A 24,129-nucleotide genomic window follows, 5' to 3' on the forward strand; every position below is an offset into this window, starting at 1 on the left:
ACTTTGAAAAGGTGACTCTGTCTTTCTCTCTCCCTCTGTGTCTCTCTCTGTCTGCCTGTCTGTCTGTCCCTCTGTCTCTGTCTCTCAGATAAGTTGTTTGGAAAGCGGCTGCTGCAGGCCGGGAGACACATCATGTCTCATAAGTCTTGGATGAAAACGGTGCCCACGGAGAACTGTGATGTCCTCATGACATTTGCAGGTCAACCACACACACACACACACACACACACACACACACACACACACACACACACACACACACACACACACACACACACACACACACACACACACACACACACACACATGTTTTGTATTTATTTAATTATGATATAAGAATTTCATATCACGCCTACCCTGGCCAAAGTTATTGGGATTCAGGATCACCCTGATAATCGTCAACATATGCTTTAAAGTCTTAAAATGGCACTAAAACATACTGGAATCAATTTACCTTTCATTTAGTTAAGAAACAAATATCACAGATTGGACATATTTCTCTACTAGGCATCCTTTCTAGTGAAAAAACACAATCAAACAATCTTAAATACCGTAATCATAAATCATGCCCCCTGCATGAATAAAGGATGTTCTGCCTTACATGAGTCCTGTATGTTTTTATATTGGGCTCTATTTTTCACTTGTCTACCATACATTAAGTCACTTATGTGAGGATATTCGAGATTATATAATGGAAACTCGCCACGATCAGTGAATGTTTATTATCACGATCCGTGTTAAGATCCTATATCATCCCATCAGTAGTAGTAAGGACCCTTGTTAACACAATGCAACCCAAACCTTAACCATCACAACAACATGCCTAAGGTCAAACCTTACCCTCACCAAAACCTAAGTGCAATTAATTGATATTTTGATTATTTCCCAGAACCCAAAATAATATGTTCAAATTGATGTTTATTTAAGTTAAATTAACTTAAAGATATTCAGTATACTATCGTATAAGACAAAGAAAAGCAGCAAATCCTCCAATCTGAGAAGCTGGAACCAGAAAATGTTTGGCATTTTTGCTTAAAGTGAATCAAACTATTTTTCATTTATAAAAAAGAAAGAAGTGGGTAATCGTTTCAGCTCCAGTAAACAGTAACACCAAGTCTTATAAATATAGAAGTACAAGAGCACACACAAGCAGACACATATGAAATGTAACACACCCTTGTGTGTTTTAGTACCCACCTTCACTGCAGTCCCACAAAATGTAAAATCTGATCTGATTGACTATAAAGAGCACAGAGGTCCCAGCCTACTGTGGGACAGTAGTTATATACTGTTGATAATAAACATGAGGGTCACGACTACAACATTGATCATACTACATCACATTTCCTGAAGGTCAGAGAAGCCATTGTATGAATCTCCGAACCAGCTAAAAAAAAAGCAGAGAAATAATTATTCTCAAGTGTTTGTTAGTACGACTCTTAACCTCCAGCTGCTGCGCAGGAATAACTTGTACAAGACTGTGGCAGCTCGTGTTTACAGAAATGCGTGGGTTAGGGTTGAAAATGTATTATTATTTTTATTTCCCCTCCACAGACACTATAGATGACCACACGTTGCTATGGTTACTGAACCACATCCGGCTGGGAATCCCAGAGCTCATCATCCAAATACGACATCACAAGCACACACAAGTCTACGCATTCTTCGTCACCGCTACATATGAAAAGTAAGAACTCTCTCCAAAGGTTGGTTATTGTTAGCAGCACGTTTTTGCATGGGTGTATTTAGTCATGAACTTCTTATGTGCTTAATCTTGAGTTTTGTATTATTATTAATAGACTTGGTAGAAGTAGTGATGTGTTGTTTAGTCTTATCAACGGTCTAAAACCTAAAGTTAACAATAGCATAAAACTGACAAAGGTAGGTTTATCATTTTTACTTGATAAATTACTCAAAACAACGATTAATTGATCAACATTGTGTAAATGTTTTGACTTACATTTGACAGTAAATGTTATTCTGTCATTTATAGGATCTACATTTTAAATAACTATGTGATATAATACGCAAACACAAACAAGAAAAGAAGCAACAAATATGATTTAATCTTGAGTTTATATAGGACTATAATTTTAGAGAGTTTTTCAGAAGAACCAAATTGATCTAAAAATGTCCAGATTCATAAAGAAACTCTTTTGAAGCCTTACCTGAACAATGTGGTGGTGATGGCCTAGTGGTCTGGTGGTACACCTCCCAAGCCAGAAGGTCATGAGTACCAGGGTATCATCATTGTACCCCTGAGTTGCTCCAGGTAGACTGTCCCTGTTGTTAGTTCACTGTAAGTCGCTAAATTACCTGTAATGTAACAAACAATATTCCAACCTTGCTGAAAACAAAGCATTTTGTTACTGTTATTTCCCGTTACAGTATGTTACTTCTGATTTAACTGTAGCTGTGCAAATGAATCACCCCGTAAAGACGCTCCGGCCGCTGTCGGCATTAACCTTTCTCACCGAGACAGAAAATGCACAAACTGCCAAATGAATAATATCACTTCCTCTGGTAGTTTGAGATTTAATTATTTTTAAAGGCTACTACTAAAGTTGGGATGTTCAAAACAAAAATATCCGTGCTGGTATAACATTGTTTAATGTGGTATTATATTTAGCTGCAGCTATTGTAGGCAGAGCAGTTTAGCTCACACGCAGTGAATCGTTAGTGAGGCTGCTTCACTGTGATGCCTGGTTTACTGTATTTGCACCACTGCCGATGGCTGCAGGTTATTTGAAGTTTTGTAGAAGGTTAATCGGGCTAAACCGTATGGATTGCATTTGCTCTGATTACACTGCCCAGACATACTCTCTTGTTTTTAAAATATGCCCAGGGTCATTTCAATCTCAGTGTTGACTTTGGTGTATAAATACTGAGAAATACAATCCAGGGGATCAGGGTGGCACTCGCTGTTCCATACTGCATTTCACCTCTTGACAAATGTAGAGTCCTCTCTGCTGACTGTGCATTTAACAAAGGGCCTCTTGAAAAACCCTGAATGTCTCAACCAAACCTTTTACCAATGAATGTAATAGGAATAGACAGATGGCCAGAAGCAATGAAGAAAGAGAGCCAGATCGAGGCCGATACAAAGAGATCGGAGTGAAGCAGAAAGACAAAACACTTTCTGAAAGTGTGCCAGTGGGTTTTTAGATGAAATTCTCAAGTAAAATGATTGCTGTGTGACAAGTGCAGCCTCCTCCTTCTCACACACACAGACACCTGCTGTTGGATAGGTTGACCTACATTGTGATAGAAGAGATAACCCAGAAAGTATTTCATTCTTCCAAATTCACCTTGAATAGTCATTTCCTTTGCATACTAAAGCAGTGAGAATTGTCCTTTCAATCCCTTCCTATGTGATGATACCAGATGAGGGCTCCTAGTGTGTTTGCTGTCAACTTTAGGCTTGTTTTATATTATCCTATCGATTTTGAAATGGCTCCTATGTTTTTGTTTTGAAAGAAAGAGGTTACCAGTGCAGAAAATCTGGGTATCTGCTCAAAACAGCTGGGGTCACAGATTCAGTGCCATTGTGTGTTATTTTCAGAAAGTCTCCATGTATTGCTTTGCAAACAACTATAGCAGAAAGCATAAGTTAATTGTATACATTAACAAACCTCGTGTGGCATGCATTAAATTACCTTCATGTCTTTTCATAGCTGACATACCATCTATTTCTCATTTCTCAGCTCTGACTTGGCAGCATCCTGTTTATGCTGAGTTTCTACATTACGTCTGATAGATATTTGCTAAATTAGCATTAACCTTAGGTGCAGTGTTCTCCCTCAGCGGTATTCTGCTCTTCTACAAGGTTGGCTTTGTCCACACATTCCCTTTGACTGTGTCTCCAAGTTAAGACTTTGTATAGAGAAAATGTAAAATATGAGTTTTTGATTAAATTTTAAAAAAAGGGAGAATCTCATCAAGATTCCTGGCAGCAGCAGGAGCTGCACACCTCTGAAAGGCCTTGCCGTTATTGGCTTAGATTACTAAACAGTTGGTTTAAATAGATACAGCCTGTTTTTCTCTCAGACAAGGGCCTTTAATAGCGACGGTGCTGCGCACTAAGCAGTATTCAGCGGTGATACAGAAGCTTACATCTCACATTTCTGCTATAATCAATCATGGTGCTGGACATACTTCACTGCATGATGGATGAATGTTAATGGCCCACCTAGGCTGTTCTCCTGTATGTGTGTGTGTGTATATATATATATATATATATATATATATATATATATATATATATATATATATATATATATATATATATATATATATATATATATATATATATATATATATATATATATATATATATATATATATATATATATATATATATATATATATATATATACGTGTACATGTGACAGGGAGAGGTGAGCGGTCTGCCTGGAGGGAACAGAGGGCGTGGTGCTGCATTATAACTGCGATTTCAGCACAAAGCCGCCAGGAAGGACAGGAGGAGAGGAGAAAGGGACGGTTGGATAAAGGAAGAGGAGGGGGAGAAGGAGACAAAGGAGGGGGCTCTGGGAAATAAAATGATGAAGAGAGAAGGGAAGAGTACACAGAGTGGCTGTATAAAGGAAGAGAAGGGAAGAGAAGAGACATGGAGAAAGGGCTGATGGGAAATGAGATGATAAGAGAGTGATGAGGTTAAAGCATTAAAAGGAGAGTTCAGATGACTCTAACACTATGAAGGACACTCCATCTCTGCTAATATTATTGTTTGCTGTTGGTTTTTGTAATCCCATTAAAACATTTAAAAAACTGGCCCAATACACTGTGGTCATTTCCAGTAACATGTCGGCTACGCGGCTGATTACTGATTCATTTGTTGATTATTTTTAAATTAATTCAATTTCAAACAATTTCCCAGAGCCAATGAAATCTTCACATTGCTTGGATTGTCCAACCAAAAGTCCAAAGGCCAAAAAGATATAATTTACAATAGTATAGAACAGAAAGAATCAGCGAATCCTCTCATTTCAGGAGTTGGAACTACATAATATTTGGTATTGTTGATTAATAAATTACTTCATCGATTAGTTAAATGGTTAATTAAACTCAACATTAATCAGGAAATGTCATATCAATGACACTGACGTCAACAATCATACTTGGAGAAGACATGGTGCTCTGTGACATTCTTTCTTTGCTCTCCTACAGTTTGTTGCGAGGTGCTGAGGAGATGGGATTGAGGAAAGCGGTGAAGCACGAGTTTGGCGGAGGAGCACGAACCTTCTCCTGTGAGGAGGACTACATTTACGAGAACATCGAGAGTGAGCTGTGTTTCTTTACTTCACAGGTCAGTATCCACACACACACACACACATATATATGTGTCAAGGCATTCACCTGAATTTACTCTCCTCCCTTCGCTGCAGGAGAGGCAAAACATCATTAAATACTGGCTGGACAATCTACGTGCCAAACACGGGGAGGTGCTCCATAATATAAACTTCCTGGAGGGTCAGCCAATCAGTAAGTTGCATCCTTTATTATAACACTCTGTTATTGATTGTATTGAACAGAAGGCAGTTCTTTGGCATGCTTTGAAAATAATCCTTCAATTGGTTTGGGTTTAAAATGATTAGAAGCATAATTGTGATAGGTTTCATGTTCTGTTATAGCTGACAGTTTAATCTTTATAGGTCTAATCATATCCACTCTTCTTTGGTCTATTTTCCTCTTTCTTGCAAATTAAATGTACAGTCATTTTTATTTACTTCTATGCTTGATTATTCTCTGCAGTCCCGGAGCTGAGTGCGCGAGGTGTAATCCAGCAAGTATTTCCCCTCCATGAGCAGAGGATCCTCAGTCAGCTGATGAAATCCTGGGTCCAGGCTGTTTGTGAGAAACAGCCTTTAGGTCAGTAGAACAAATGTACAAGGATACAGATACATATCTAACATATACAGTTAGGTCCATAAATATTTGGACATTGACACAATTTTCATCATTTTGGCTCTGTACACCACCACAATGGACTTGGAATTACACAATCAATATGTGCTTTAAGTGCAGACTTTCATCTTTAATTTGAGGGTATTTACATCAATCAGATGAATGGTGGAGGAATTACAACACATTGTATACGTGGTATCCCCTTTTTAAGGGATCAGGAATGGATCTGTTTTTGAAAGAGAAGGAGCGACCTCTTCATGAGCTGAGAGACCCTCCATGTTTGGCAGACCTGGCATTTTTAGTTGATCTTACTGGTCATCTCAACACTGAACCAGAGCCGACTGCGCACATGAAAGCATTCTGTGTGAAGCTCCGTCTCTTTGAGACACAACTACGCAACTTCAATGTTGCGCACTTCCCCACTCAAACACCAAACTTACTCCTGACCTGCAGCATCCTTCAGTCCAAAGTGCAGCATCACTGCTCTCACTGAGTGCAACGCTGTTCCCATTATAGGCGAAGTAATATACCCAGCCCTTCATATATTTTTCTGTATGTGGCCCTCAGTGAAAAGAGTTTGGACACCCCTGCTCTAGTACAACCACAAGATAAGAAAGTACTTTTTTTACACTGGGAATCACTTAGTTTGCTCATGTTTCCTTGTTCTACCCTTTAACAGCCTTGATAACTCTGTTGTATTATCCTTCTAACTTGTACTTTTCATTACTTTTTACAGATGATATTTGTGACTACTTTGGGGTGAAGATTGCCATGTATTTTGCCTGGCTGGGATTTTACACCACTTCTATGTTATATCCTGCTGTGATCGGCTTCGTGCTGTGGATGCTCACTGAGTCAGATCAGGTGAGTAAAGAAGCTGTTATTGTCTAAAACAACTTAAATCACCAACGGAAAAATGATCATCATAGTCTTAGTCCGCATATTTGTGTCGTTTCAGACAAGCCGTGACATCTGCTGCGTGGTGTTTGCATTGTTCAACGTGGTGTGGGCCACTCTATTTCTGGAGCGTTGGAAGAGGAGGGGGGCTGAGCTGGCATTCAAGTGGGGAACACTGGATACACCGGCTGAATCTCTGGAGGAACCACGGCCTCAGTTCCGGGTGAGAAAAACAAAAACTCTGACTCCTTCTATCTCCATATCCTCTTCTCTTTCAGGTCCTTTATGCTTTCTCTCTCCCTCTGTCTCCCTCTCTCTCGCCAGGGAGTCAAGCGCTGCAGTCCTATAACAGGATGTGAGGAGTTCTACTATCCTCCGTGGCGGAGGCGTGTATTCAGGTGGCTGGTCAGCCTGCCCATCTGTATCCTCTGTCTCTGCTTTGTCTTCCTGGTCATGCTCATCTGCTTTGAGCTGCAGGTCAGTCATGCTGCTCTCAGCATCTGTTTTTTACGTGTCCTGCTTGTAAAAATGTAGCATAAATGTCACCTTAGCCTGCATCTGTCCATGTTTAGTTTTGTCAAATGTCTTTCTTAGGTATATGAAATGATGCAGCAAGCCTGTTATGTGTTAAGTTCTACAGGCTATGGAACTTTATATGTATAACGCCAGAGAAAATACCTTCTCTTTCAAAATGTTGGTCCAAGAGAGAACACAACTGCTTTGAACGTCCCTTGAGGTTTTTTTTTCTCTGAGGTGACGAGTAAAAAGCTGCGATTGTGTCTCTGCAGGAGTTTGTGATGGGGATCAAGGAAATGCCTCGGCTAGCTCGCTTCATCCCCAAAATCATGCTAGCTATCACTGTGACTGCATGTGACGAGGTGTACAGGAAAATCGCCTGCTGGCTCAATGACATGGGTGAGAGTCAATCTTCCAGATTCATCCCGATCTACATTCTGGTTCAGAGCAGATCATCTCTTATAGAAAATAATCTCAGTAAAGTTTGTTTCATCTGAGATTCATTGATCTATATTGTTTTTCCACAGAAAACTATAGACTCCAGAGTGCCTATGAGAAAAATCTCATCATCAAAATGGTTCTTGTGAGTGGCTTTTCATTACATACTATCTAAACTACCCATGAGATTTAGAAACTTGTTCCCAAACATTCCTTGAAACCCATCTTTCCTCTTAATGATACCTGGCATTTCTTTCTCTTACAGTTTCAGTTTGTAAATTCTTATCTCAGCCTTTTTTACATTGGATTCTACCTCAAAGACATGGAGCGCCTGAAAGAGGTAAGAAACATCCCAAGCTCAAACATTCCTCTGTCACACATTAGCTTCAGCAATTCATTTGACATCCAACATTTGTTGTTCTCCCATCCTTAAATGCTTTGCTCTCTCTGCTTCCATGCATTGATTTCCATAACCATCCATCTGCACATCTCATCCATTTGTCCATCTGTGGAAGATGCTGGTGGTGTTGTCTCTGTTAAGGAGTCTGCAGCGGCAGGTCCGGGTCAATGTGCTGCCTTTCCTCTTCTTGAAGATCAAGATGCTTGTGGTCTCTGTTCCCTGGTTCTTCAGGGCTTTACTCAGGTCCAAAGTATGCTCCATGTACATCCACTGTGTGGGCGAGAGGTCTCAGGTCCATTTCTGACAACCTTGGTCTTCACCTTGCATGCTCCGTGTCGAACACGAGATGAACTTGAACTGCCAAACCTGCACGTTGAATATATCGTGTTTTTCTTGTTTCTTAAAAATTCTATATTTTAAAAGCGTGGCTTTCACCAGACCGAAATGGTAGTTGAGCGGTTTAATGCAGTAGAGAATATAAATAGTAGCTGTCAGAAGACAATGTCTGTTTTGCATGTAATGTTTTCAATGATTGTTTTTTTAATGTGCCTCCTCACCTGCATATCTGGGCATCACTCCTGGTTACAATAGTTGAGTGGTTATCCAATTTCTTCCCTTTTGACACGGGGATGTGGAGTCTTTGCTAATTAAAAAAAAAAAAAGGTAATGGCCATTTCCTTCCGTGCAGTTTTGGTGAATAGTTTTTCAAAACTCTCACCATTCATCGCACCTTAAATTCTAACTCTGTCTGTCAGTTTTAGTTACACTGTGCCACCTCATTGAGCTTGTCATTATCTGTTAATATCACCTGACTTCAATGTTTGATTACCAACCGGCACAGCTAAGCTTCAACAAATATTTACTTTTTATAAACAGGATTTTTCATACTGTAGTAAAATCAATAGAAACCGAAGGTGAGGAGAAACCTGGCTAAAATGTAAAAGAGTCCTTTAAGTGTCTGAAAAGAATCTGGTGTTGTCAGCTTGATGGGTCTGACGCTGACGTATTTGTGCCGACTCTTCAGTAGAGACGAGTGGGAGAACACTATCTCCTTTTCTCCACTTCTTTCTCCCATCATTGACTTAAAGTAACATTGTGTCAATGTTGTGTCAATGTCTCAATGCTAGGATATTGTGAGTCAGCATTATTTGACTTGGAAACAATTGATTTTAGATTAAAGCCATTAACGGATAGTACGTTTTGTGACGCTGCAATTCTTAGTATGTGTATCCTCTATGTGTTTATATTAAAGACATGAAGACTTACTCACTGCTCGGTTTTGAGTGTTATCAAAGCAAAATTCTGATTTATGACAACTTGGGTTTTATTTGTATGGTTTTGGCCAACATTTCTTTCAGTTTTGGCCATTTACTTGCTGAAATCTGGAAACACAGTACTTCAATAAAGGTTGATGGGTCAAAAGCCATGAGCTGTGCCACAATCACACAGGTTATACATTTGGAGGTAAAACTGAAAAATGGAATGAATAGTTTGGGTTATAATAATTATATTGCTTATCCGTCTGCTTGGTCCGTCAGACCTCTCTTCTGTTATGTCGATGTCTCAATCGCAATTAACTTGTTGAGTACACTGTGATTGATTACACACATTAATGAAGCTCCAAATCATGAAATATACTCAAGTTGTAATAAACCTAATTATTCTTCAAGTTAAGCTTATTTGCACATTCTGATGTGTGTTTGTGTGATTTGGATTTGTACAGTAAGGTATGAGTATTACTGAAAGGTAATTTGCCTCAATACACCATATTTGTTGTTTCAACGGTCTTAAAGGGCACACGCACCGTGAATCACAAAACTGCTGCTACACTGCTCCCTATTGGTTCTTTCAAACATATTACACTTCTGGACCCCAATCAATGATGATTAAACTTTCAATTTATATAGAAGCTCCAGCAGCAGTTTTCTGCCTTATGTAATTTGCTTGTTGATAAAGTCTGCATACATAATTGTGTTTAGATTGATTTGTTGCATTTGTTCCATGAGGGTTTATCCCACTGATTTCTCAGCCTGTTATTATGCCCTGTCTGACATAGTCACAACATCTTCGCTCAGTGAGGCAGCTAATCTTTTCTGAATGTTTCTCTCTGTTCTTGTCAGATGCTGGCCACTCTGCTCATAATACGCCAGTTTCTTCAAAATGTGAAGGAGGTGTTGCAGCCTTACCTGTATGAGCGCCACAAGCTGGGCGAGCTCACACCGCGAGCTCTGTGGGACCTGCTGCTCTCAGTGCTGCTGAAATACGCCCGACTGGCAGCTGGAAAAGCCCAGGCCTCTCCCACCGACCAGGCCATGCCGGGACCTGGACTGAGGGGCACCAGGTCTGGGTTGGGGCATCTAGATAGAAGGTCAAAAACATTATTTAAACTCTCATTAGATTAATAATGTACTTGTAGGATTATGACATTGGGATGTTAAATGTCAAAAAGAGATTAAATTAATATTTCACCAATTACATTTGAAGCTTGCAATAAGATAAACTGACACTTTCAGTGTGATGACAATTAAGTGTTCACTGTGGTGTCAGTCACACCAACACTCAAAGTATTAGTTAAAACCAACAGACCCACTTGGCCACTTTATCTGCACTTGACATTGTCTGCGCGCTGCCTGCAGTTATGATTCATGCCAGTCGGACACTGAGGAAATAGACAGAACACGGCTGTGAAAACACACGCATTCATTTCGTCTGATATCAATGCGTCCCTTCAACTTCTCTCAGGGAAAAGAAGTGTTTGAACGGGGGATGCGGGGTGCCAGATGAGGATGATGGAGGTGAGAGGGACGAGGCTGACAGCGGGAGGTTCAGTGAAGGAGAGACTGAGGAGGAAAGTCTGATTGACTGCGGTTTGAAGCTGAGGAAAGTCAGCTTCATAGAGAAGGTATAAGCAGTGTGATAACATGCATTTATGAAGTGATAATATGCTTATGCGGTGACACTTTGCTCATCGGTTAAGAAATGTGTAATGCAAATATAGTAACGAGATTTTAATTGTAGTAAGTGTTGTTTGGTGTTGCTAATCCGTGTTGTTATTGTTAAGGTGGACAGAAGGCCAGTCTGCAGTGGACCCCCCATGGACATGAGTTTCCTGGAAGATGGAAGCCCCACAATGGTGGAAAAAGGAATGGACCCTGCCTCTGTATTTGAGATGTGTGACGACGACGATGATAATGGCATCCATGATGTGAAGGAGTCAGGTGGCGGAGCGACATGTGCGACTGAGGGAATTAATGCTGCTGCTGCCAGTGCTGCCCCGCTGGCTACTGGGTCTGAGAGCAGCACATCACTGCGACACAGAAGAAGAGGCAGGAGCACAGAGAGACTTGAGCCTAAGACAAAAAGGGAATCATGGATTAACCCCCCTGAAGAGAGAGCGAACAACACGCTCACTCAGGCTGAGATGGAGAGCTGCATGCAGACTTATGCTGTAAGGACTTCGTAATGAGCTTATTCTATAAACTCTGCACAGGGTTTTAAATATAGATAAAGATAACTGTTTACTCATCACCTCTATTATAGATTTATTATGATATTTGGGATTCACAAACTCTTTGGGTATGTGGTCAGGAGGCTCCTACAGCTTTCCAAAAATGTAATTCAATTGAACCAATATCCTCTCGCACATATTTGAGCTTGTACAAAAGCAGGCACAGAAAACTGCACAATGTGTACCTTTTTTTTCACCTTGGTTTTTCAATTCAGAAACTTGCAAACCACGTCATTTGCTACTACCGCTCTGGCATCCACACAAGCAAAAGTGAGCCATAACCTTGCACTGCTGTAAGAAAAACTGTGTGTGAGCATAAATACGTCACCAGAAAGTATATATATTATTTTAGATGATTTCTTTTAAATTTAAGTTATTTGGAGAGCTGCAGGTGATTCATGCTCCTTGCACCGATTTTTGATGAATGGATGAGTAGAATTTTATCATTACCAATAGTCATAATAAAGAATAACATGAGAAAGACATGAGAATAACACCGATGTTGACACATTTCTCTTTACGGTTTTCCATGAAACGAAGATTTCCTCCATAGAATCTGCCACACAACTTAACATATCATTATTTAGAATTTGGAAACAGTTTAGTTTTTTACTTGTCATTCTCTTAGCTCTTAGCTCATGTTTAATACATGTTGTAAACGAGCACTGCAATGTGAATCCAACAGAATCCTTCAGCCTTTACATTTGCGTGACACTCCACACGTGTCCTTAATGGTCTTCTCTGCCCCTCTCAGGACACCTTCCAGGACTACCAAGAGATGTTTGTCCAGTTTGGCTACGTGGTGCTCTTCTCCTCTGCCTTCCCTCTGGCTGCCATGTGCGCTCTTATCAACAACATCATTGAGATCCGCAGTGATGCCTTTAAGCTCTGCACCGGTCTGCAGAGGCCCTTTGGAATCAGAGTGGAGAGCATCGGCCAGTGGCAGGTGAGAAATTCACTCTGTGAAAGTTAACTCACGCTCATGAGGTTGTAAATGAATGAATTCACTGTCACCCAAAGACGGAGTCAATTCAAAATAATTATAGTAATGCTTTCTTATGTAACAAACACTGGCTTGATATTCATTTTGAAAGTTGAAGACAGTTAATGATCATGTAAATGTAACTGTAGCAATCGGATTAAATTGATCAATCACCAATAATTTGCTGGAACAGAACTGAACTAAACTTAATTGAAATGATTCCTGTGTAAAGCACAAAGTCAGTGTTAAAGGGACAGTGCACCCTAAAATCAAAAATGCATATATTTCTTCTTACCTTTTTAGTGTTTTTGATAAATCTAGTTTGTTTTGATGTGACTTGCCGAGTGTTGGAGATATTGGCCATAGAGAGGTCTGCCTTCTCTCCAATATATATACATATACATATATCATAATATACATTTAAAATGGTCTTTCTACCAAACTACTGTACACCTGCCAACCGTATCACCGCATAGAAGGAAGCATCTACTCGGGGACGAGAGGCTTGTGCTCACTCGTTTGGGGGGTGTAGTTCGGTAAAAACCGCCTGAAACTGCTCACTAGATCTGGGGATCATCTTCAGTACCCGGGTCATGTTTTCAAGAAAGAGACATTGTTGTTGAGTTTTTCAAATTTAAGAAAATGATTTAATCTAGTTCCATTATTTTCAAGAGAAGGCAGACATCTCTATGACTGTTATCTTCAACACTCAACTCACACCAAAACAATGTAGATTGATTAAAAAGCACTACAGGTCATTTAGGGGTGAACTGTCTCTTTTTAAGATACGGCAACGTTCAACTCTTTCTTTTCTCCTTCACAGACTGTGATGGAAGCCATGGGCCTGATTGCCATCATAGTGAATTGTTACCTGATTGGTCAGTGCGGTCAGCTACAGCGTCTCTTCCCGTGGCTCAGCCCCGAGATGGCCATCATCTCCATCGTCATCCTCGAGGTACCGCAGCTTGTTTCTGCCAGTCTGTCTGAAATGCTTAGAGCAGTGCTTTTTCAAACTTTTTCTCAGGGTGCCAACATTTAGTGACCCAGCACAAAATGTATGGTAATCAGAAAATGTGCCAGGTATTTAGGCTGCAAATAAGTTTACCCCTCTCTGCATTGTTCTTCTACTCTCTACCTAAAGAGACTGTACTGGCTCCTTCGATGTTTACCTTTCACAGAAACATAAACATAATTACAGAACACATTATAATCATCTCGTGACCCAGGATATGTAAAAATAGTTTAGAAGAAGATGTGGAGGTTAGCCTAACCTTACACTAACAAAAAGGTGTCCTGCAACAACTTTCTCTTATTCTATCCAAGTGACTGACTGAAGCACAACATACATGCTGTTCACACTGATGAATAATAATGTATGAAATGGTTTTCCAGCGTGCCAATTATTATGAAAAGTATGAACAGATTAAGTGAAGCTGTCTTCCTGTTTCTCCTCTTACTTGTAACACATTTAGACACCGGTTCTGTTAGTGCTGCACTCTGTGCTGCCTATATTTGGAAAAACGTAAACAGCCTGCAGCCCGTCTTGGCCTGATAAAGAAGTCAGGTCTATCAGGTGGAGAATTTCATGTCCTAGTTGATGTTGTGCAATAATTAGTTCAAATAACATATCCTTCAAGAGTATTCTGAAGCATACATCTGATTGGGATTGTACTTTCAATTAATAATTTTTTTGTTTTATCCCAAACCTCTTTCTACCTCCCTGTATATCTACAGCACTTTGCCATTCTCCTGAAGTACGTCATCCATGTGGCCATCCCTGACATTCCTACATGGGTCCGAGAGGAGATTGCCAAACTGGATTATCAGCGCAGGGAGGCCTTTAAGGTAAATTATGTGACATCATAGGAACAAGAAAGCTTTAATCGTCATAGAAAAGTTGCAAGAGATAGATGAACTCTTGAACAATTATGCAGGCAGTTTGAAAAAGACTACTCCATTATGTGCAGAGCACTGTAATGTAAAATAAATCTATAGCAGTAACCTTTAGAGGAGCCAAACTTTCTGCTGCAAACAAGCTGTACTGCGACACTGCAGTTTTCTTTTTGCAGATCCTTGCTTATTTTAAACTGATATTTTAGTTATGATACTTTTGTAAAACACAATTTGTAGCACATAGAGAAGAGATTATGCTGTAGTGGCCCCTGCTGTACTAATGTAGGCTTCGTAGTAAGGGATTTGTTCGATGGGTAGCACTGCAGTATTGTAATGGTTAGCTTCATTAGTGCTGATTCTAGTAAATGCATTGTGGGAATGTTTGCCTTCCTCTGCAGAAGCATGAGCGACAGGCGCAGCAGCATTACCAGCAGCTGCAGAGGAGGAAGAGGGAGGAGGAGGAGAGGCAGAGGCAGGCGGAGCATATGGCCCGCAGGGAAAGGGAGCGAGACGACAGCAAGGGCGACTCCTCTGGGGATCACCACCACGATAAAAGTCACAGCAGTAAATCGCGCCCTGGGGGTGGAGGAGGGGGGGGAAGCGGGTCGGACAAACCCAAGAGGCCTAGCTCTCTGTTGGCCAACAATAACGTGATGAAGCTGAAACAGATCATCCCGCTGCAGAGTAAGTTCTCCTCTAGTGGCGCCCGCTCCCCCCAGTCACCCACTGGAAATGAGCCGAAGCTGCCCGGGTTCCTGAGCTTCAAGTTCCTCAAGTCACCTGAAAATAAGAAGGAAGGTGCAGCAGCTTCTGCGGCTGCCACCACAGCTGCGAATGCCACAGCTACAGCATCATCATCAACTTCATCATCAGGTAGCAGCTCTCACGAGCGTTCTCAGTCACCCAGCAAAGCCTTCAACCCTGGGAAACTGTTTAACTTTGGGAAATCTGAGGGGGGGACGTGTGTGAACGGAGCTGCGCTGCCCAGACCCGGGGAAGGATCATCATCACAGACGTCAGACAGACAACCATCCAGGTCTGACTTGAACGGTGTTCCAGACGAGATCCCCTCACCTGGAGGGGAAGGGTCACAGAACGGACATGCAACAGACTTGGACCCGGCCGGCTCTAAAGTCTAGTAGCTCCATAGAGAACAAACTTGGTCGCTGGTTACATCTCAACCGAAGAAGTGATGTGTTTACTGTGAGAAGAGCTCTGACCTACCTTCTGTGCTATCACAGGCTATGTGTAGAAGTACTTTAAGCAGAAAGAGGAGAAGATGAAACTGATGAGAGGTGACTGTTGTTTTGGTTTGCTTTTTTGCCGAGACAAAAAAAACAGGCTTTTTAAGAAAGATGTAAGCCCTCTTATCATGATCACACACACACACACACACACACACACACACACACACACACACACACACACACACACACATACACATACAAATCCTTCCTTGTCTGCAATACATAAAGAAATGCATGAGCTGCGTTTCTAATATTTTTAAGCCTTTAAAGCAGAGAGCTGTGTTTGATGATTTCTTCTAGTCATGAATTGTAAGCATCTCGTTGGCCTCTCACTAGGACATAACAGCCTGCCTTAGAGGAAAATAATATAAAAAAAAGAAACTTATACAGTGGTATGAAAGGATCACAGATTGTACATCAAATAACTTCTGAGAGTGTTTTTAGCCATCACAACACAGGTGACCATTGGATATTGTCTCATTTTAACTGTGAGGAATTCTTGGGCCCTTCACTTTTATATTGAAGTGGAAAAAATTAAAAAGCAATATCAATCAGTTTTAATTATTCTTATCAATCATTACACAAACCCTCCCTTAATACGCATCCCTGATGTATCACCAGCTTTATTTTCAAAGCAGAGGTGATGTCTGAGCTTTGAACATTTCTTCCCATCTTGTGACAGTCGTAGATTTGTTCGAAAAGAAAGTAAGGAGCTTCGTAAGTCGTGCTGTCACGTACCAGTATTTTTCCCAAGAGAGCAATTGGAAGACAGACAAGAAAAAGAAAAAAAAGATTTTGAGAAAATGATGCATGGAAGGCTGTTGCTTGCTGTTCTCCATCCAAACTCATACAGCGCCTTGTAAACACAGATGGCGCTCCATCTCACTCACTCTTACCAGACTTGGCAAGCGAGGGCAGAGTTAAAGAAGTAACATTTGCACTAAACCCTTACGTCCTGCATTAAAAATCTCGCTCTGCATGAGAGAGGACCGACACCAGCCTGCCTAATAACATTATGCAAAAGCTGGATTGTTTTGATCTCCTCCTTTTACACAGTACATGCTATCTACTCACCTGGCCCTGCTCTCAGCAACTATGGGATTTCCTAAATATTCAGATGAGTTTTTTTGTTGCATATTAAAAAACGTTTTTTCACAAAAGTAAATTATGTTGAACTCCATATCTTTTTTTTTTTTTTTTTTTTTATATGCACCATTTGCTGCATTACTTTATTGCAGTGCTGGAGATAAACATTTCTTTTTTTAACCAAAGCGGTACTTTTCAGATTATACTGTTAACCCCAGATGTATGTGTACTGTATGCTCTGTTAATCGTGTACATTAACACTGTTTATGGTATACATTATGCTGCTCTAGTAAGCAAGCCCATTCTTACCGGTATTTCACTTCTGCTGGGTCTCCAGAAGGTGGTACCAGAGTTAATTTGCATTGCAAAATGTGTTTGTTGAGCAGTTTATTATGATTTCCTATTGACCCATAACACCAGGGACAACAACATTAGGGTATCAGGCAGCAGTCGAAGATCACTTTGGAACTTTTCTAAGTGTGTACCTTATCTAATGTCACCATGATTTTCCTTTCAGAGGCCATCACACTGTAGGTGGAGAGACAGAAACATTAACTATGCATTTACACACCATCACCTCTGGCAAGGATTTTAGCAATAACACTGAGTTTTAGGAGGCTTGTATTACCTTGAGTTTAGACGAACTCCCCAATCCGCAGAACACATCCTACTGCATTATCCCCAGCCAGCCTTTTCTTTGTGTCCCTTCAATGTCCACCGTCGGCTCTCTCAGCTTTGTCTTATCTCATATTTAATGAGGAATCATCCCTGACTCAGTTTAAATAATAACCATAATCTCATCTACTGCTTTGCGTGAACAGAATGTGTCTAGTCTTGGAGTAAAGATGACATCGAGCTTCAATCAGGTTTTTTTATATTTTGTTGCTGCTTTCATGGGTCAGTAACAACTTCACAAATCCACCTTTCAGTCACATGCCTGAAGAAACAAACAAAGAAGTACTTCCACGGACAGGCACACAGATCTTACTGACTCTAAATGCAATAAGGAAATAGACGAGATAACATAAATTTGTGTGGTCACAGTATCATTTTACTGTCTATAGTATGTTCTTTTTTATATTTGGAAGTCATTGTTCATTATAAATGTAACATGAGAAGTGCAAGGCTGAGAGAAATTTGATATCTTCTATCAATGACAGGATGGTCATTGTTAAAGGGACACATAGAGAGATAGAGATAGAAAACAGGAAGGTAAGCGCAAGTCTCATCAAAACCTTTCATTCTTGCAGCATTTGTGTTTTAGGGATGAGTGACCATGATGCAATAGAGTCCATATATTTTTCATTTGAAAGTTTTTGGCAGTCGGTATTGAACATTTGAAGCCAGTTTCAAATCAGAGGTGACTAAAGTGAGAACGCAGAGCTAAGGACAACGGTTTAAGTCATGCCTCCATGTATGTAGTTCCTCCTTATTCAGGGAAAACTTACAGTTCAACTTCATATGATAGGTTGGTTAATGCTATCCATTTCTATCACTTCTTTCATTCTTGCACTCTTAACAGCAGCAACAACTTCTGCATATTGTCAACATGGAGGTTTTTAAATAAGCATTGGTTCAAGTAAATTAACAGATATTGGGTAACATTGAAAACTTCAAGAAGAATCTCATGCCAGCGACGGCACAGGCCTCCCTCGTATAAGGACACTAGCTCTGACAGCTGAGACTCAAATTGTCTGTAGTTCACTATCAAAGCAACAGTGGTTCTTTCAAGGATTTGGGTTTCTCTAGACGGTCTAATGTGAAACCAATAAGGACTGAATTTGGTAAAAGCTCTTCTGGATGTTGAGTGGATGGGAACAGGTGAGGCTTTCACCTCAGCTACATTAAAACCTGACTCTTACCTCAAGAGTTTAAGATGAGACATACTTACTGAACATCATATGCTCTTCCAATGTACACAAAAAGATCTTTTAAAGAGAAATACTGGGAAATGGGATTATTTATTTATTTTTATTTATTTTGTCATATTTTTGTAAGACCTGAATAATAGTTAATAAAACTATTTCAAAAGCATTTCCTGCATTGTGACCAACTTCTTTCAAAATCACGACTGCACAATTTATTTTCTTCACTCACAAATGCTGATCTCAATTTTGGGAATCTGAATGTTCTTTAACCAAGCGTTTAAGACAAATAATCATCTATTAGAAGTACCACATGATGAAAACCCAGGTTCAATCCAGTTTTATTTCAGCAAAGCTAAAAACAACATATCTGATCTAACACACATGAGATGGGGCAAGGCTTATGTTGTTGAAGACAATATCTGAGCAGAAGCATAATGTGGTTTACGCTTCAGAAACAGACCTTATATACACTGTAGGTAGGAAGATGACTGACCCCACTGTCAATCCACATTGCAGCATTGACTGAAAACAAGTACAGGGAGGACAAGAGGCTTTGATGTGACTCTCCTGGGCAGTGATATTTAAAAGGAAGCTTTTTATTCAGTGTTGTACAGTATATGACACCAATACAAACTGAAGCTCTGGAACAAGGCAGGACGGCGACTGCACTTTGCTGTGCATGCTTATTGTGCATTCTATGGCTGAAAATATAACCCCCCCCCCCCTCCCCCATCTAAGCCAGTTTTCAGACAAAAACTATCCAGGGCTGTCACAGAGACGGGGTGAATAGTACAGGTATCCTGGGCCCTGAGCTGGGGGAGCTAAAGGGTCCGAACCATGTTGACAGGTTGTAAGGCCTCTAGGCTAATACCTTCCACAGTCACACAAGATAACACCTCAACCCCTTTTATTACTGGTCCAGAAGCATAATACCCCGCCGTGAAAACATCAACATGCAAGGCAAGGTAACATCCATTGGGCACCGGGGCTCTTTACTTTCACATGGGTCATTTTTCTATTGTATCCATGAGCATGTATTATTTTACAAAAAAGGCAGACACAAACATACTTAATTGGCTAAACAAATTCTGGTACTGACAATTATTTACACACATCATAATGTATTATTTTTTCCCTTTCCCAGACATTCCTTTACATATGTTCCTTTACTATCGGTGTTACCTTGTTGTGCAACTAAGAAAAACCCACGTTACAACTCCATATTCAAGATCTATTCCTTCTTTTTCTTTTGCATACATGCATTGATGAAAGAGCAGCTAAATCCCACAGAAAATCCCATTCTTACTACCTTAGATTAGCCAGAAGATGGTGCTAGATGTAAAAATATTTCTCAAACACCAACACGACATTTATCCTACAAGCACATGTCCCAGAATAGAATGAAGATATGCATTATTCACCATAAACACACATCTACAGGGGATTCTGGAAGAGTTGCCTCTACTTTGTGCTGTTCTTCACAGTGGAGTCTTGGTTCTGTTGATTCAAACAGTGTGGATAAATGTCGCAAAGCCCCCATGTGGTTGCAGAGTGGGCAGTGAAACAGAGGGTGGGCACTGTGGCTGGCAGGAAGCTCATTGCCATACATAAACAATAACAGTTTTAATAAAATTAAAACAGTAACAAAAAATGTTCTTTGCACAAATCAGGACAGACTCCAGGTGACAGAAGGCTACACAAGTCATGTACCAGTTATGAGGCTGTTTTTAAGGGTAGTGTCTGACTTTATCTGTCAAGTCCCCATCTGATCTTGAATCTACTTTGACACTTTTTCAACTATTCATTCGCCTCACACATACAGTACACACTCACAGCTCCGCATGCATACAAACATATACACACTTACTAACCTACACAGGGAATAGCCAACATAAATAAAAGAAACACCGTTATACAGTTCCCTCCCTGACAGTGACTTTCAGATCTTTTCTGGTTACATAATTTCCACGCACACAATCTTTACATCATAAATGGCTGCTTTGTTGACGGGAATTTCCCCAATTAGTGACTCTTAAATTCATGCCAGGAAAGGCATCCTGCCATAGTGCAGAATGGCCAGAAGTATGTATTCAGGTGGGATCGTCCTTTGTTAGTTTATACTGGCTATACTCTGTATACGCAAACGCACACATTCACACACACACACTTATGAGTCCTCGTTCATCTCTTGACTATCTGTCCTGGCGATCTTCCTTGGGGGTGCCGGACTGTCACTCTCACCTTGTTCCTGTTCCCTTTTCTTTGCTGCATTCTTGGTGACACAAAAGATTACACAGCAGTAAGTAAAAATCACACCATTTCTTTGTAGTTATAATCCAGCTACTAAAGATTATGAGGCTCATGATTAACTGAGACCTAACAAAGACTGTCAGTAAGTGAAGCTTGTGAAATGAAATGAACTCCAAAGAACTGTACATGCTCACCTTTTTGTCCCACTGCTGATGGAGGTAACGCAGGAGGATGTTGGTTTTCTCAGTTACAATAACTGTAAAGAAAACAGTCAGTATATTACTGAAAGATTATGTGAAAAGCTGATTGTTTTAGAGCACAGTCCGATGCATGTAGTGAAAACACATCAGTGATCAACTGTCAATACAGCCTTACTGTTATTTATGGTTTTAAATTCAAGACTTTACCCCACCGTAGCTGTGAGTTTGGTACTTACTCTGTTCAGAGGGGTATTCTCGTGTTGGAAGGTACACAGAGGGCCTCCGATTCTGTAAAACAAAACAGCAACGGGTTACAAATTGAAGTTGTGCGTTCTCCTTATGAATTATTTTGTGTATAATTTAGTTCCTAAGTGATTTGTCTGGTGTATGAGCAAATATTTTAGATAATTGTTAAGCATCTCATTCTTAGAAAACATTCATAAGATGAATAATGACAAATGAATAATTATGTTTGATGACATAAATATGATCATGGGCTACTTACAGATGCTTTACAAACGGAGTCTGCATGAAACCTGCTAAAGTTGCTCTTATTGTAGACGGGAAGTCCTTTCAAGAAATCAGCCTGTGGGAAGAGGGTGAGGAGATGATGATTACAGCCTGCAGCTCTCGATTAGTGAATGTATTTTCTATCATCTTGCATTTAATCTGACCCCAAAGACTTCAAGTCATCCATCTATCTGCCCTCCATAAAGATTCTACATTTATGCTCTGGCATTTCATAACAGTTCAGATTATCAGTTGGCATCAGTATCAAGAGACATGCAGATGTTAGATATGCGGAGGGTGGTAAAAAACACAGATAAGGAGTCGCTGCAAATGACTGTAGACAGAGAATAACAATCACTGAGTCAGTGCTGGGCGTTCCCTCATCTGAGCAGCCCATGCACGCTAACGGGCCTGCTACTCTCCCTGTAACGTCCCCAGTAGCCTCCCAACTAGAGGTGATGATATCAGATAGTATGTACAGCAAGTGGTTTCAAATTAGCAAGTCAGAGCTGTGTAGCTCAGGGCACGAAACGATGCCGGCTTGGCCTCGGCGACAGGAGAGGCAGGTGTGGCTAGCGGCTATCTGTTACCCACAGTCAGCTAGCTCTGTATTACCATATGCCCTCTGAGAACTGCAGGCTTAAGATAACGTAAAAAGCTTGGCTTATGTGGACTAAATACCTTCTCCATGATGATGGTAGAAATGTCCAACGTTGAAACGCTGACTATTGAACTTGGCTTGGTGTCTGATGACAGGCAGTGTGAGTATGTTACGGTTAGCCGCGCTAGCTTACATGCTAGTTAACCGAGACCGCTGTCCAAATCGGGTCCTCCTGGCAATGAAAACAAGGACCTTCACACGCCAGTTGGTGTTTCCATTTTAGATCATAGTGTCCATAAAAAAAAGTATACTATACACAGATAAAACAACCCAGTATGTCATCGCATGAGTTAGCAAAGCTAGTTGCACAGGACTTCTTCAGCTAGCATGATGGCAGGATGGGAACGATGCTTATTTGACCACGCCCCAAAAGGGCCCATTGGTCTAGCCTTGTTCCCACGTGGTAGTAGCTTGAACTGACAGCCAATCATTAAACGAATCAGTTATTTGCCCCTCCCTAAAACCTTGACTGGTAAATCTTGCTTTCACACATGATAAACTTAATTATTAAAAAAACACATCACAGCTACTGACTCTCCTTAATACATCCAGGATTTAAGTACAGTGGTGGAATGTAACTAAGTACATTTACTTAAGTACTGCACTTAAGTAAACATTTGAGGTAATTTACCTGAAATATTGTAGCCTATTTTTTACGGTTTAAGTTACTTTTCAGTTTACAATTTGGCTGTCCAGTGAAAACAATGTATCTCCAAATTAGTTGAATTTTTTCTGATAGACTGATGGATGTGTTCCTTTATGGGATGAGGAAATTCTCCTTCTAGATTTGCTGGAAAATGCATGGTCTCAAAACTGAAAACAGGGCTGTTTTTCTGAACTAATGAAAAGTTGACTTTTTAGAGATGCGTGGTTCCCACAGTGAGAAAGCTACAAACATATGACAATCTGATAGAAAATTATGCATTGCTGTAGAATAAACTACACAACAGTATATAAAGTTATTAAATTTAGCACAACAAACATCCACAGCAGAAAAATGTAACATACACATTCATGCAACACTAATAATAATCCAAAAACATCATACAGTATATATTGGTAAAACACTGACCATTTGACTGCACAATTTTACTTTTGATACTTTAAGTAGGCCTAAATGTTTCTGTTATTATTTACATCCTTATACTTAGGTAATGTTTCGAATGCAGGACCTTTACTTGTAATGGAGTATTTTCACAGTGTGGTAAAGAACTTTTACTCAAGTAAAATGTTCAGATCTGTCTCTTCGCACAGCAAAGCTCATGAGAAAGTTAATACAGCTTTTGTATTATATATTTTATAGTTTAAATACACACTGATTTTTCATTCCTAAAACCAAGAGATCCACTGATATTTAAAACATACAATCATAGAATCAGGTTAATCACAGTATTTATCACAGTATAAAATGGTAAACTTTGAATAAACCTAAAGTTGTTACAGCTGAAGGAAGATCTACATTATTAATAGTTCACTAGGTTTGCTTTACTTCTTACAAATAGTAACCTAGCAACAACAGCCATGGCAACCGCCTCAGCACAAGCTCCGTGTGAATTTTTTTTCAATGGCAACTTTAGGAGATTTATGTAAAACAGACATGACAACATTTTAAAAATATTGTTAAATTAGGAGTGGATGCCTTGCTGTCTTTGTTCTTCTGTTGTTAAAACCCTTTCAAAACAAATCTCGCAAAATGCTTCAAACTTGAACAGTTGAAGGATATTTTTCTACCATGAAAGTAATGAAAA

At 40.1% G+C, this 24,129-nt stretch overlaps 2 protein-coding genes across 4 annotated transcripts in view; one reads left to right on the forward strand and one right to left on the reverse strand.

The window, feature by feature from the left end:
• ano8b (anoctamin 8b) overlaps positions 1-18,926 on the forward strand; it is a 36,737-nt gene extending 17,811 nt beyond the window's left edge. Inside the window, exons 2-20 of one of the 3 annotated variants that reach the window (XM_029429634.1) lie at positions 89-199; positions 1,555-1,687; positions 5,188-5,326; positions 5,406-5,502; positions 5,773-5,889; positions 6,662-6,789; positions 6,884-7,045; positions 7,147-7,299; positions 7,611-7,737; positions 7,866-7,921; positions 8,042-8,116; positions 8,292-8,468; positions 10,297-10,544; positions 10,919-11,078; positions 11,238-11,624; positions 12,439-12,630; positions 13,490-13,621; positions 14,401-14,511; positions 14,958-18,926. In XM_029429634.1, coding sequence (XP_029285494.1) covers positions 89-199; positions 1,555-1,687; positions 5,188-5,326; positions 5,406-5,502; positions 5,773-5,889; positions 6,662-6,789; positions 6,884-7,045; positions 7,147-7,299; positions 7,611-7,737; positions 7,866-7,921; positions 8,042-8,116; positions 8,292-8,468; positions 10,297-10,544; positions 10,919-11,078; positions 11,238-11,624; positions 12,439-12,630; positions 13,490-13,621; positions 14,401-14,511; positions 14,958-15,698 — 3,446 coding nt within the window. In that variant the 3' untranslated portion in view covers positions 15,699-18,926. The remainder of the gene's footprint in view (positions 1-88; positions 200-1,554; positions 1,688-5,187; positions 5,327-5,405; positions 5,503-5,772; positions 5,890-6,661; positions 6,790-6,883; positions 7,046-7,146; positions 7,300-7,610; positions 7,738-7,865; positions 7,922-8,041; positions 8,117-8,291; positions 8,469-10,296; positions 10,545-10,918; positions 11,079-11,237; positions 11,625-12,438; positions 12,631-13,489; positions 13,622-14,400; positions 14,512-14,957) is intronic. The other 2 variants (XM_029429635.1, XM_029429636.1) reach the window with 2 other exon arrangements.
• A 155-nt stretch (positions 18,927-19,081) lies between these two features.
• On the reverse strand, positions 19,082-22,761 carry dda1 (DET1 and DDB1 associated 1). The gene is made up of 5 exons (XM_029429647.1): positions 22,402-22,761; positions 21,716-21,796; positions 21,447-21,498; positions 21,205-21,266; positions 19,082-21,032 (listed from the first exon to the last, which is right to left on the reverse strand). The coding sequence occupies exons 1-5, from the start codon at positions 22,408-22,410 to the stop codon at positions 20,928-20,930; spliced, it is 309 nt and encodes a 102-aa protein (XP_029285507.1). The 5' UTR covers positions 22,411-22,761; the 3' UTR covers positions 19,082-20,927.
• Between the last annotated feature and the right edge of the window lie 1,368 nt (positions 22,762-24,129).

This window comes from Cottoperca gobio, chromosome 4, assembly GCF_900634415.1.
Source record: "Cottoperca gobio chromosome 4, fCotGob3.1, whole genome shotgun sequence".
NCBI classification, from domain to species: Eukaryota; Metazoa; Chordata; class Actinopteri; order Perciformes; family Bovichtidae; genus Cottoperca; species Cottoperca gobio.